We start from the raw sequence: 12,988 nt of genomic DNA on the forward strand, positions 1-12,988 counted from the left end.
GGGAGGCTGAGGGCAGAGTGCTAAGGGCAAAGCCAGAGCACAGTTTGCTTAATTGATTTGCTCTTAATTGGCGCCTTTCCCAGAGGGTTGGGGGGAGGGGCAGAGCGCTTCTTCCAGCTTTGTTCTGAGATCGTCTGACCCCAATCCTCCCGCAGCCTCCCGGGGGCTGGGGGCGTGGTCAGGGTGAAGCCCCGCCTAGAATCCCTCCAGTGAGGGGCTGTGGGCGTGGCTCTGCCCAAATTTCATCTCATTCCCAGCATCCCCAGTGGGGGAGCCGATAGGTTGCTTGGTGTCCTCCACGTAGTTTTGGGCTGCAAAGTTCAGTTTGGACATAATGTGAGGAACCATGCCTGACTCTTGAAATTTGACCTCCTAGCCGGGTGGTGGCGGCGTACGCCTTTAATCCCAGCACTTGGGAGGCAGAGCCAGGCGAATCTCTGTGAGTTCGAGGCCAGCCTGGTCTACAGAGTGAGTTCCAGGACAGGAACCAAAACTACACAGAAAGGCCCTGTCTTGAAAAACAAAAAAAACAAACCAAACCAATTTGACCTCCTAACTAGTACTACTTTGGCAAAGCTGCTTATGTGGTGGGTGCCTCAGTTCCCCAAGTGTGTTTCTCAGGGAAGATAATCACATCTCACTAGGAGTAGATGGAAAGCATTGAAGCACAAACATGGGAAGTGGGGCCAGGCTGGCCTTGAACGCCGGATCCCCCTGCCTCAGCCTCTCCAGAGCTGGGTTGAGTGGCGCTATGCCTGGTTGCCTTGGCTTGTGGTCCCACCGCTGCCTTGTAGTTCCCTCCAGCCACGTCCCAGTTTATTACTTCTCTATTAAGTACCAGGAGGTCCTTGGCCCTTGGCTGTGCAGATGGAACTTGTCACCGCACACCCGTCTTGTGCTTGGGGGCAGCATCTTGGGGATTCCTCCCTGCGGAGTTCTGCCTCTGCGGTTGTCCATGGCCTGAGGACGTCTGTGCTCCACACGGGGGACTCCTTGGTTGGCCTTTCTTGTGGGATGCGAGGCTGGGGGTGGGGGGGAGCCACCCACAGAGTATAGAGTCAATGTCTTTCCCCTCTCTTGCCCCCTCCAGTCTCCCTCAGCCCCTCAGTTTCCCTCCTTCGTCTTTCCTCCTAGACACCCGTCAGGGCCAAGGTCCATTGGAAGACACATCCTTTCTCTTGTAGACCCCAAAGTGGCGCTGTGGCCCTCAGTTCCTGTGCCCCCTCCCCGTGAGTGTGAGCAGGAGTGAATTTGCTTCTGACCAATGGAGCAGGCAGAGGTGATTTCACTTGTGACTCCCCGATCTTTTCCTCTGATTGACAGCCCTCCCCACTCCGAGTTCCAGCTGCTTTTCCCCTGTTTTTCCCCCCTCTGAAGATTTCTGCATTTAAAAGTGTTCTGTTGTGAAATAATTTTAAACTTACAGGAACTAGTGCTTGGTTGCCGCCCCCCTCCCGATCGCAGCAGGGCGGCCAGATGGCCAAGCAGCTGGGCCTCTACTTCACCACAAGTCACCTGTTTTGTTTTGTTTTTTTAAAGACAGGGTCTCCATCTGCAGCCCAGACTGGTCTGGAACTCACAGCAATCCTTCTGCCTCAGCTTTCCCAGTGCTTGGCATGCAAGTGATTCTGTGCCCTTTTCTTGGTGGTGCTGGGCTGGACCCCAGGACCTTTGCACACACAGAGTTCACATTTCCTGAGAGTCTCTTGGGGGCTCTAAGAACAGTTTGTCCTCACCTGAAGAGACTCATCCCTTTTTGATACTGCCTCAGTTTCCCATTACCTCCGTGTTCTTCCTGTCAGAGAGACTCGCCCTGTGGCCTCCCAGTAACTGTTAAGGTTACTGGTCCCCTGGGTGCCTGTGACTGCAAACAGCTGGAGTCCAATAAGGAGTGTGTGTGAGATGGAAGCCGCCTGGTCAGGAGTCCGGGGGCTCAGAGTGACTCAGTGTCCCCAGGTGCAATTTGTCAAGCGCTGGGCTCTGCCTAGCATCAGTGTGCATACACATGTCCTCACAAGCCACTGTGTGATTCCCACAAGTTCAGGGACCTGGGTTCGAATCCCCAGAACTCGCACCCAGCACTGAGGTCCCTGGGCCTCGCAGGGCGGCCCAGCCACGATCAAGGCCCTGCCTCGGAATGAGTGGTGTGTGGGGAGGGCCAGGGGCTCTAAGGTCAACGTCAGCCTGCTCTTGTAAGCACGAGTGTGAGGCAACAGGATTGCTGTGACTTCCTGGGTTACGGAGTCCAGACAGCAATACGATGATTGACAGGTGTCACGGTGCCCGGCTTGGGGCTGCTGTGCAGTTTATGCACAATACGAGCTCTCCCAGAAACCGCTGTCAGTCATGTGCGAGAGGTGAGAGATGGGGCCCAGGTGTTGTCGGCCGGGGTGGGGCCGGGGATTATTGGCAGGTGGCTTAAAGGGGCGGGGCCTGAAGGGAGGGCTGTAGGTTGGGGGGTGTCCTTGAGAAGGGGCTCGTGGGACCCCAGATTCCTCTTCCCCTCTGTCCCACTCTCTTTGTCTCTCTCTCTGCAACAGGGAAGGCCTGACTATACACGCTGGCTTTGAACTCCAGGCAATGCTCCTGCCTCAGCTTCCTGCGTGCTGGGGGTGACAGGTGTGCCCCACCACACCCCGTCTTTTCTCTCTCTCGGATCCGTCCACCTCTGGGACGGACCCTATGACGCCATGAACCAGAGACAATCCAGCCTGGTGCCCACGCCTTTAACCTCAGCACTTGGGAGGCAGAGGCAGGAGGATCGCTGAGTTCTGGGCCAGCCTGGGCTTACGTAGTGAGACCCTGTCTCACAAAACCAAGAAAATGACAAATAACCAACCACACAGGCCCACCGGCCTCCCTCTTTCTCATCAGACTGCGTCACAGTCCTGCGGGACTGGCTGGGAAGGCTGGCGGGCGGCGACGCTGGGACAGGAGCGAGTCCCACTTCCTTCCCACCCGAGCAGAGGCTGGGCACCGCCCCCGTCTCCGAACTTCAGTCACACCGCACCAGACATTACCTGGGCCACACCATTCTGGTCACGTGTCCTCGTGCCATGCAGGCCAGAGCTCTGATTGGCCAGCGCTGGTCACATGCTTCCCCCTCAAGGGAAGACCTGAACCCCTCCCTGCACCCCACTCTGCTAGACTCACGATGGAGGACAAGGCAAATGTTGTCACAGGAGGGGAGAGAGCAAGGGCCAGGGGGGCAGGCCCTTCCCAAGGGTGGCACAGCAGGTGGGGAGCCAGTCTTCGGGTTTGAGGGAGGCAGAGGCAGCACCTTGTAGTTTCAGTTTTCTTGAAGATCTCCCCAAGTCCTCTGCTGTAGCGCATCCATTCTCCATAGCCGCAAAGTGACGCTGGCGGTGGAGATGATGGCCCACTGGTGCCAACGCCCGAGAGCGGATCCGGATCCGTCTCTAAGGTGCCCAGAGTGGGGCTCCTTCTTAGTATCTGTGTGAGTGGGAGGGTGTGTCCCCTCACCAAAATACAAGCTCCTATCTCCTGGCTTGTTCTGTTCGTCCTTTGAGGTGGAGACGCTGAGCAGGGCTCAATCTGAGCCCTGAGTCCCTGTGGCCATCACATGAGCCAAGGACTGACATGGGGCCTGTGGGGGGGGGGACGACACGACAAGATTCCTCCTCCCTGGGGTGGCTGAGCGGCTGTGCTGTGGACGGAACAGCAGGGAACCCCAAGAATTCCTTGTGGAGCTCTTTCCTGTGCCTCAAGGCCCTGGTCTCTACCCTTGTGCCCGGATGCCAGTTTCTCCTTTCAGGAACTGATGTCACATGCGCACATCTCCTGGGCTCTTTTGGTAATGACCTTAGTCGGGGTTAAGTAATGCTCCATCAGCCAGGAGTCCGCACAGCGGAGTGTTCTTGGGCATGCGTGACACTGACGTCACAGAGGTCGGCAGCCTCTAGAACCTGGAGGTGTCATCCTCAGAGCTGGTCTCCTGGACACCAGGTGGGCTGCGCTGTCCCCAGGAGCCACTTCCGCTTGAGGCCCTGAGTCTGGCCACAGCAGGCGCCGCTCCCACCCCCGCCACCGGCTCCCCGGGTGGCTCCGGAGATGCCCGAGGGGCTCCCGTGCCGTCCCACGCGGGACTCGGCGGCGCGCGACAGCTGGAGGTAGGGGCGGCCATGGCGCGGTCGGCGTGGGCCCGAGTAGCCCCGGTGGCCCTGGTGGCCCTCTGGCTGGTCCTGTCCCCGTCGTCCGCGGACGCGCAGGTTAACCTGAGCTCCGTGGACTTCTCGGAGCTCCCGGCGCTACTCGGGGTCCCCTTGGACCCCCAGGGCGCACCGCAGCTACCTGCTGGTGGCCAGGCCGGCCGACGCCTGCCTCGCCATCGACAGCCCTGGGCCCGACAACAACTCACTGGACCCACTCGTGCTGGTCCGGCCCCTGGGATGCAAGTGGGAACGCGCGGGGCGGCGCGCGCTGAGGGGCTGGAACCACAGCAGCCTCCGCGCGCACTGAGGACCCAGGGCAGCTGCGCGTGTACGACGACCTGGGAGGTGACCGTGCGCTGCGACCGGCCAGCGCGCGTCCTGCTGCCCCACGGGGGACCCTGTCCGGACCCCGAGTGTCACCCCCGCGGTGGCAGCGTCCTGGGCGCTCGTTCGAGCCCTGGCCCTGGCCGCGTCCACGCTGTTCGTGTTGAGGCAGCTGTGGCCGTGGATCCGGGGTTGGGGGAGCCGGGGCACCACGGTGAAGACGCAGACGTGCCAGAAGGCGCAGGTGCGTACGTTCACGCGCCTCAGCGACCTGTGCGCCATCTGCCTGGACGACTACGAAGAAGGGGAGCGGCTCAAGATCCTGCCGTGCGCGCATGCGTACCACTGCCGCTGCATCGACCCCTGGTTCTCGCGCGCCGCCCGGCGCTCCTGCCCCCTGTGCAAGCAGTCGGTGGCCAGCACGCACGACGGCTCCACGGACAGCAGCGTGGGCGGCGACGATCCACCCCTGCCCGAACACTGCCCACCCATCTGGGCCATCCAGGCCCGGCTGCGCTCCCGCAGGCTCGAGCTGCTAGCCCGGACAGTCCCCTGCCGTCGCTGCAGCAGCACCACGTCCCTGGGGATGGCCGAGAACGTGGAGCCGTCAGAAGAGACCTACGAGCCCTCCTGACCCCAGCTGGTGCGGGAGGGGCAGACATTAGGAAAGGGGTGCGGGTGGGTAGTGCCCAATAAAGTGTGTTTGGATCTGATTCCCGCTGTCCCGCACTGCGCTGGGTGATCCAGCCGCCGGGGGCCCGCCCCGGAAGAGCCGCGCCCCGTCCTGCCCCGCCCCGCCCCGCCCCAGAATAACCACGCCCCTCCCCCCCGGCATAGCCACGCCCTGTCCTGCCCCGCCCCAGAATAACCACGCCCCTCACCCCAGCATAGCCACGCCCTGCCCCGCCCCGCCCCAGAATAACCACGCCCCTCATCCCGGCATAGCCACGCCCTATCCTGCCCCGCCCCAGAATGACCACGCCCCATCCCCGCCCCGGCATAGCCACGCCCCGTCCTGCCCCGTCCATTCATTAATCATGGCCCCGCCCCGCCCCAGAATAACCACGCCCTGCATTCCCGCCCTGGCATAGCCACGCCCTGTCCCGTCCCGCCCCAGCACAGCCTCTCCCCGTCAAGCGCAGCCACGCCCATCTTCAGTGCAGCCACGCCCATCTTCAGCGCAGCCACGCCCATCTTCAGCGTAGCCACGCCCATCTTCAGCGTAGCCTCGCCCCATCCCCACCACAGCCACCCCCTGGCAAGCATAACTAGTACTCGTTTTGCCCCGCCCCAGCATAGCCACGCCCCCACACCCAGCATGGCCACTTCCCGTCCTACCTGGGGGCACGGGGGGGGGGGGGGGGGGACAGGGTGTTGGGGGGAGGGACCCTTTGAACAGCTGCATCCTGAGGCCAAGGCCAGGCAGTCTACTCCACCGTTTCGCCTCCCTGAGCCTCAGTGTCCCCATCTGTAAAATGGGCTCAGCAGTGACACCTGCCTCACCCAGTCTAAGGATGGTTTTTCACAGTATGTGCAAAGGCCTGGGAGAGCGGCCGGCATTTGTTGACTAGGTGACCGCCGTCCTGGAGGTCCCGGCGAGTGCACACGGGGTTCCCCTCCCCCTGTGAGTGGGGTCCCCCACCCCAGCCCGGGCGCATGTCCAGCCGCCTCCGGCTGCCACCGGCTGCCAAGAGTCCCAGCTGCCGGGGCGCCGGTGCCAGCTCCCCACCCCGGCTCCGGCGGGGGCCCCTTCCTGCCCGGCCAGGCGGCGCCATCTGTGTCCGCCTGCGGAGGGGCAGGGGTTTGGGAAACTGAGGCTTTGCAGAGCGTGCTGGCCGCGCACCACGGGCAGCCTTCCGGGCACAGGCGTCGCTCATTCCACCCGGGGTCCCAGGACACCCGTGCCGAAGGGAAACTGAGTCTCCCGGGCTGCTGCTGGACCTCGGGCGCAGAAGCAGAAGGGAGCCGGCTTTGAACTGGGTGCCAAGGCTACCCAGACCCGGTCTACGCGGACAGGCGCGCACCCCGGATTTCGGGGATCCAGGCTTGGGTGCCAGGGGCTGCGGGGCCCCGGGGGTCTGGGCACGCAGCGTGTGCAAAGGACCCGGGCGGGCAGCTCTGGGGTGCTTCCGGTCCAGGACCTCTCCCTTCGGGGTCCAGTCAGATCCGGTGCAGGCCAAGCACTCACCCGACCCCCTCACCCCTCCTCCCACCGTCTCTCCTCCCCCCATCCCTCCTCCCCCCCCCCGTCCCTCCTCCTCCCCCCCCCCGTCCCTCCTCCCCCCGTCCCTCCTCCCCCCGTCCCTCCTCCCCCGTCCCTCCTCCCCCGTCCCTCCTCCCCCGTCCCTCCTCCCCCGTCCCTCCTCCCACCCCCTCCTCCTCCCCCCCCCGTCCCTCCTCCCCCCGTCCCTCCTCCCCCGTCCCTCCTCCCACCCCCTCCTCCCACCCCCTCCTCCTCCCCCCGTCCCTCCTCCCCCCCCGTCCCTTCTCCACCCCCTCCTCCCACCCCCTCCTCCTCCCCCCGTCCCTCCTCCCACCCCCTCCTCCCACCCCCTCCTCCTCCCCGTCCCTCCTCCCCCCCGTCCTCCTCCTCCCACCCCCTCCTCCCACCCCCTCCTCCCACCCCCTCCTCCTCCCCCCGTCCCTCCTCCTCCCCCCGTCCCTCCTCCTCCCCCCGTCCGTCCTCCCACCCCCTCCTCCCTCCCCCGTCCCTCCTCCCCCGTCCCTCCTCCCTCCTGTCCCTCCTCCCCCCCCCCCCCCCGCCTCCTCCCCCGTCCCTCCTCCCCCCGTCCCTCCTCCCCCGTCCCTCCTCCCTCCTGTCCCTCCTCCCCCCCCCCCTCCTCCCCCGTCCCTCCTCCCCCGTCCCTCCTCCTCCCCCGTCCCTCCTCCTCCTCCCCCGTCCCTCCTCCTCCCCGTCCCTCCTCCCACCCCCCTCCTCCTCCCCCCGTCCCTCCTCCCGGCTCCTCCCCCCGTCCCTCCTCCCGGCTCCTCCCCCGCCCTCCTCCCGGCTCCTCCCCTGCCCGCCCTCCCTCCCTCCCCCTCCTCCCGCGCTCCCCCAGCCCCCAGCCAGGCCCAGAAGGGGAGGACATGCTCGGAGCAGATGGCCGCCGTCCTCGCCCGGCGCTTTGCCAGTTAATTAACGCCGCCTGTAATTAAACTTCCCACAAATTAGCTGTCAGCGTCGCTGAAGGGAGCCGTCCTCTCCTGATCTTGTCAACGGGATAATTAAGGGGGGCGGGGCCGCGCTTTCCTGTTTCCGAGTACTGAGGACCTACTGTGCGCGGGCACTGTGGGGGGCAAGGGTGCCGGGGATCAAGCTTGGCCCGAGGGGAGCACCCGGGAGGCGCTCCGCCTCGGTGTCTCTCCTGTCTCTGTCTCGGTGTCTCTCCTGTCTCTGTCTCCCTCCCTCCTCAGCGGCTCTGAGCTTCTGCAGCGGCCCCATCCGAGTCCTTAAACGCTGCCTTTGCTGCGGACGCAGCGGGGGTGGGGGGTGGGGGGTGGGGGGTGGGGGGCAGTTTCTTCACGTGTGAAACCATGACCAGCGGCTGCTCCCGCAACACAGTGTGCGCGGGTCTACCCCACCCAGCATCAGCTCTGCCCGTGCGTCGGAATACGATGCAGTTGTCAAAAAGGAATGAGCTTCACAGGGCTTTACTCACGCCCTTAGCAGACCCGGGGGTGCTGCACCGAGTTCCAGGATGCAAATCCCTCTTGGCCCCACGTATGTGCGTGGAGGCTGAGTGGGCAGAGCGTTCTGGAGCTCACAGGACACCCGTGGAGGGTCATAAGGGCTGAGTCACGGCTGCTGCGTACAGACTTCGAGGCCAGCCTGGGCTGTGTGACATCCTGCCTCAAAAAAACAGTGAAAGAGCCAGGCAGGTTGTGAGGCAGAGGCAGGAGGATCTCCGGGAGTTCGAGGCCAGCCTGGTCTACACAGGGAGACCCTGTCTCAAAACAAAAACAAAGCCAGAAAGACCCAAAAAGTGAAGAAATGAATGAACCCGAGGGCCAGCCCGGAGCCAGTGGCCGGCGATTGCCCAGCAGGGCCAGGGGTCCCACCCCCTGTCACAGACCAAGGAGAGACAAACCTCAGGACTAGCCCCGCGAGATTCACTGCTTCCTAAAATTTTGCGCCATAGAGGTGGCCGGATCTTTCACTTTGCCTACCCTGGCCTCCACGGTGACTTACACCTGTGTTCCGCACTCTGGAAAAGCTGAGGCAGGAGGATTGTCATGAGTTCAAGGTCAGCCTGGCCTACGATAGGAAAGTGTGTTCATTCAAAATGAAATGAAAGAAAATAAAAATAAATCTAAAACAAAGCATAAAAATAATTGAGAGTCGTTTAAAAAAAATAAAATGAAGGCTGGCAAGATGGCTCAGTGCGTGAAGCCTGCCGACCTGAGTTCGATCCCATGACAAGGTGGGACGAGAGACCTCTGACCTCCACAAGTGAGCGGTGGAGCACATGCCCCCAGCCCCAATAAATAATACTAATAAAAAATTTTTAAGTGGAATAAAGTACAAAATAAACCAATTTTAAAGACAAAATAAAAAGCAGAAAACAAAATGCGCACTTGGCAGTCTGGGCACTGCATGCCACGTAGGTGTCAGACTGACGCACCACAGGCGCTCAATAAGTGTGTGGGGCGTGGCGGCACGGGTGGTGAGCGGGCACACAGTAGGTGCTGCATAACGGCGCACACGTGTCATCCAGCACACCCGAGAGAGGCGGAGGCAGGAGGGTCAGGGGTTCCAGGCCAGGCTGGACTCCACCGTGCTCCCGAGGCTAGCCTGGGCTACCGGACACCTGGCCTCAGAAACTCAGAACTTAAAAATTAGAAGCGCTTCTTTCTGGAGAGATCCGTGCAACCCCTTCTGCAAAGCGGCGAGTCCCGCCCCGGAGGACAAGCCTGTGACCTGACAGCGACGAATCAGGACGCGGATCCCGGCATTACCTCATCGCGAAGCACGTCCATTGGCTGCGAGTCCCTGCGGCGGCTGAATCACCACAGCGCCTGCGCAGACTTCCGAGGCCTCTGCGGGCAGCTTTGGGGGCCAGAGGGAGATGTGGGCGCCCCTCCTCCAGCTCAGAAAGGAGCTTAGCGTGCGGGAGGTTCTAGAACCCCGCTCCTTGCCCCTGTGGTCCCAAATTCTGCTTGGAGACACCCTGGCCCCAGTCACACCTTACGTTGGAGACTGTGCCTGGGGCAGGGGATGCAGCTGTGCAAAGGCCCCAGGGCAGGGGCAGGGGATGCAGCTGTGCAAAGGCCCCGGGGCAGTGGCAGGGGATGCAGCTGTGCAAAGGCCCCGGGGCAGGGGATGCAGCTGTGCAAAGGCCCCGGGGCAGGGGATACAGCTGTGCAAAGGCCCCGGGGCAGGGGATGCAGCTGTGCAAAGGCCCCGGGGCAGGACAGAGCCTAACAATTAGAGGAGCAGGGAGGAGGCCTGTGGAGTGGATGTGGCAGGGAAAGAGGCAGGAGGTGCAGGGCAGGGTGGAGAGAGCCTCGCGGGCTTCCGGCCTTTGGTCTGAAGGAGCAGTGGAGGGCTGTGGGTAGAGGAGGGGGCGAGTTGACTCGTGGTCACAGGAAGTAGATGACGGTGCAGACGTGCTCTGCTCCCTGTGGTGGAGGAAGTAGGTCGTGGGCCCCCTCCCCGTGAACATGAGTGGGGCTGCAGCTCTCCGTGCTCCGGGCCAAACTGATGAGTAAGCCGCTGCAGGCGACAGTGCGGCTGACTCAGTGCTGCCCGTGGCGGCTGCCGTGACTACTGAGTCACATGCACCCCTGCGATGCCGCCATGCCAGCCTCAGCGGCTATTCATCCTAGACCCTCCCCAAGCCTCCCAGGTGCAGCCGTGTCCTAGCCTGAGCTGGGGTACGGCTTCGGTGTGGTTACGTGTCTGCCCTGAACCCTCCCTGGCTCCCTGTTTCCCACAAAGCCGACTGTCCTCCGTGGAGTCCAGCTTGTGTGTGACCACTCTAGGTTCTGGCTCCCGTCCCGGAGCACCAGCCACTGACATTCGTCTGCACAGTGACTTCCAATTCGTCTCCAAGCCCAGCCCTGCCAACCCCAGCCTCGGGCAAGCCTGCGCAAGGCTCTGCTGTCCTGCAGCTGCGCCTGTCCCCGCGGGCCACCGTCTTTGAAGCCCCCGCGGGCAACTCCCCAGCGCCCGCCCAGGCACACTCCTTTCGCACACGTCCTGACTTAGCTTCAAAAGTCCGCACCGAGGGACGCGTCCTCACTAGTCCCTGTGCGCCCTCCACTCAGCGCCCTCCGCTGTCATCCCGACTCGGTCCGTCACCGCTTCTGGAGCTTGAGGGTTGACCTGACTCCCAGCGAGCTCTGTGTCCTCCTGTCTGTCCTCCCAGTGTCCTGAAGCCCCAGACGTCATTACACCCTCTTCCTAAGCCCCTTTCCAGTTGGGGTAGGAAAGTCCTCTCTTCAGGAGTTAATGAAGACTAACCCTGTCCCAGGAGCCCCAGTGTCCCATGTGGGCCTCGGAGCACAGGGGTCCCCACTTCTCCCACATCCGTGTGGCAGGAGAGCGAGACCCCACAGGGATGCTCCTCCACAGAGGCTAGAGTGAGGCCAGACCCCGGCCTGTGGCCTCTTCTTGGCTCGCAAGCCTGTCTCCCCACGTGTGTGATGGACACGGGCAGTTGACGTAGGTGTGACGCAGAAGTGGCTGTCTGCTACGTTCTGTCTGAACTTGGGGTGACAAGTGGCAGGGTCTCCCCTACGGCCCCTGTTTAAGACAAGTGCTTCCAAGCGTCCCCAAGAGAGGGACACCAGAGTCTGCTCTGGAGCCATGAACTTGGCACTGCTCTTCCATGGCTCAGGACTGGAGCAGTACAGACAGGTTCAGGCTTGTGGAAAAGAGTCAGATTCTTTGGGCATCTGGTGTTCCCCTTGACCTGTCTGGCCTTGTTACTTGTTCAGTGTCTTGGTGCCCTTAACATGCATCATCATCACCGTTAGCATCACAATCACCAAATCACCACCATCACCAAACCACCACCATCATCACCATCACCATCACTACCACGATCACCATCACCACCATCACCATCATCAATCACAATTATCACCACAATCACCATCACCACCATCATCACCACCATCATCACCACCATCACCACCACGACCATCATCTTCACCTTTCCAGTCTACCCAGCATTCACTGCGCCCTGAGACATTGCTCAGAGTGGACCTTGGACGCGGCTGACCAGCCCAGGCCTTTGTCCTTCGGGATCTCCTGTGGTCCTTGTTCCCATTTTACTGACGCGCATACTGATGCTGAGAGGGGGCACACAGCTGGATCACATCAGGTGTGTGAGACTCGCTCTGAGAGCCAGCGATGGCAGGCCGCTCAGCCGGTCGGGAGCTGCGCCACATCCCTGTCCACGTGGCTGGAGCCGGGTTTGCAGATGCTCACGGACTTGTCACCAGCTCGGCGGAACTCTGATAAATCGAGAGAATTAAAATCCGTTTAGAGGGAAATCTCTAAATAGGCCTGTGTTGCGTTTTCTGCCTTTCCCCCTCCCTGCTGTCTCGGGCTGGTAATGTATTCCAGACGCAGAACGGAGGCTGACTTAATTGAATTTAAAAGCAGGTGTTACATCTGCCCGGTGTGAACCACAGCACGTGGAGAAGGCCAAGGACGCGGACAGCGAGGGGGTTTACTGCGTGTGCCTCTTTGTACCGAGAAAGGAGAGTGGAGTCCCTCTTGGGGATCTGGGCTCGTACTTAGTGCAGGCACTCCAAAGGTCAGGGCCCCAGGTCGAATGGGGAGATCCAGGCATCTGGAAGGTGAGTGGATGAACCCAGGCAACACTCACTTCTTCCGACTTTACGGGGAGGGACCTCATCTCAGACGGCCCAGCCATATTAGCATCAAGGGGCCCTAACCCTCACTGGGGGATTCTAGGCGGGGCTCCACCGGTGACCACATCCCCAGCTCTTTGAATTTAAATTTAGCGGGTGGGTGTTTTTTTCCATGTGTATGTCTGTGCCCCATACACATACCTGGTTCCCACAGAGGCCAGAAGAGGGGCTTCAGGTTTCCTGGAACTGGAGTAACAGACAGTTGTGAGCCGCTCTGTGGGGGCTGGGAATCGAACCCAGGTCCTTAGCCGGTGCTTATAACTGCTGTGCTAACTCTCCTGCCCCTCAATGTTACTTTAAGATGGCGCCTCACTGAGTTGCCTACATTCTTCTTGAACTTATGATCCTCCTGCCTCAGCCTTCTAAGTAGCTGGTATTACAGACTTCCGCCACCTGGCTTTGCTTCTAACTCTCATTTAAGCGATGACTTCCTATCGTCCCTCTCAGCCCCCAGACCCTCACCTTTCTATAAGTTGGGTCGTAGTGTATTAGTCACTGTTCTACAGCTGTGATGAGACACCCTGACCATGGCAACCCTTTTATAAGGAAGCATTTAACCGGAGGCTTGCTTACAGTTTCACAGGCCTCGTCCATGTTCTCCATGGTGG

General features: G+C 61.5%; 1 protein-coding gene across 1 annotated transcript; it reads left to right on the forward strand.

Moving 5' to 3' along the window:
• The first annotated feature begins 3,933 nt into the window (after positions 1-3,933).
• Positions 3,934-5,209, forward strand: Znrf4 (zinc and ring finger 4). The gene is given in 5 exon segments (XM_059251941.1): positions 3,934-4,301; positions 4,303-4,446; positions 4,448-4,513; positions 4,515-4,592; positions 4,594-5,209. Coding segments are annotated over 5 exon segments (984 nt in total). The 5' UTR covers positions 3,934-4,142; the 3' UTR covers positions 5,131-5,209.
• Positions 5,210-12,988: the final 7,779 nt, after the last annotated feature.

Source organism: Peromyscus eremicus, unplaced genomic scaffold, assembly GCF_949786415.1.
Source record: "Peromyscus eremicus unplaced genomic scaffold, PerEre_H2_v1 PerEre#2#chr22_unloc_1, whole genome shotgun sequence".
Classification (NCBI taxonomy): domain Eukaryota; kingdom Metazoa; phylum Chordata; class Mammalia; order Rodentia; family Cricetidae; genus Peromyscus; species Peromyscus eremicus.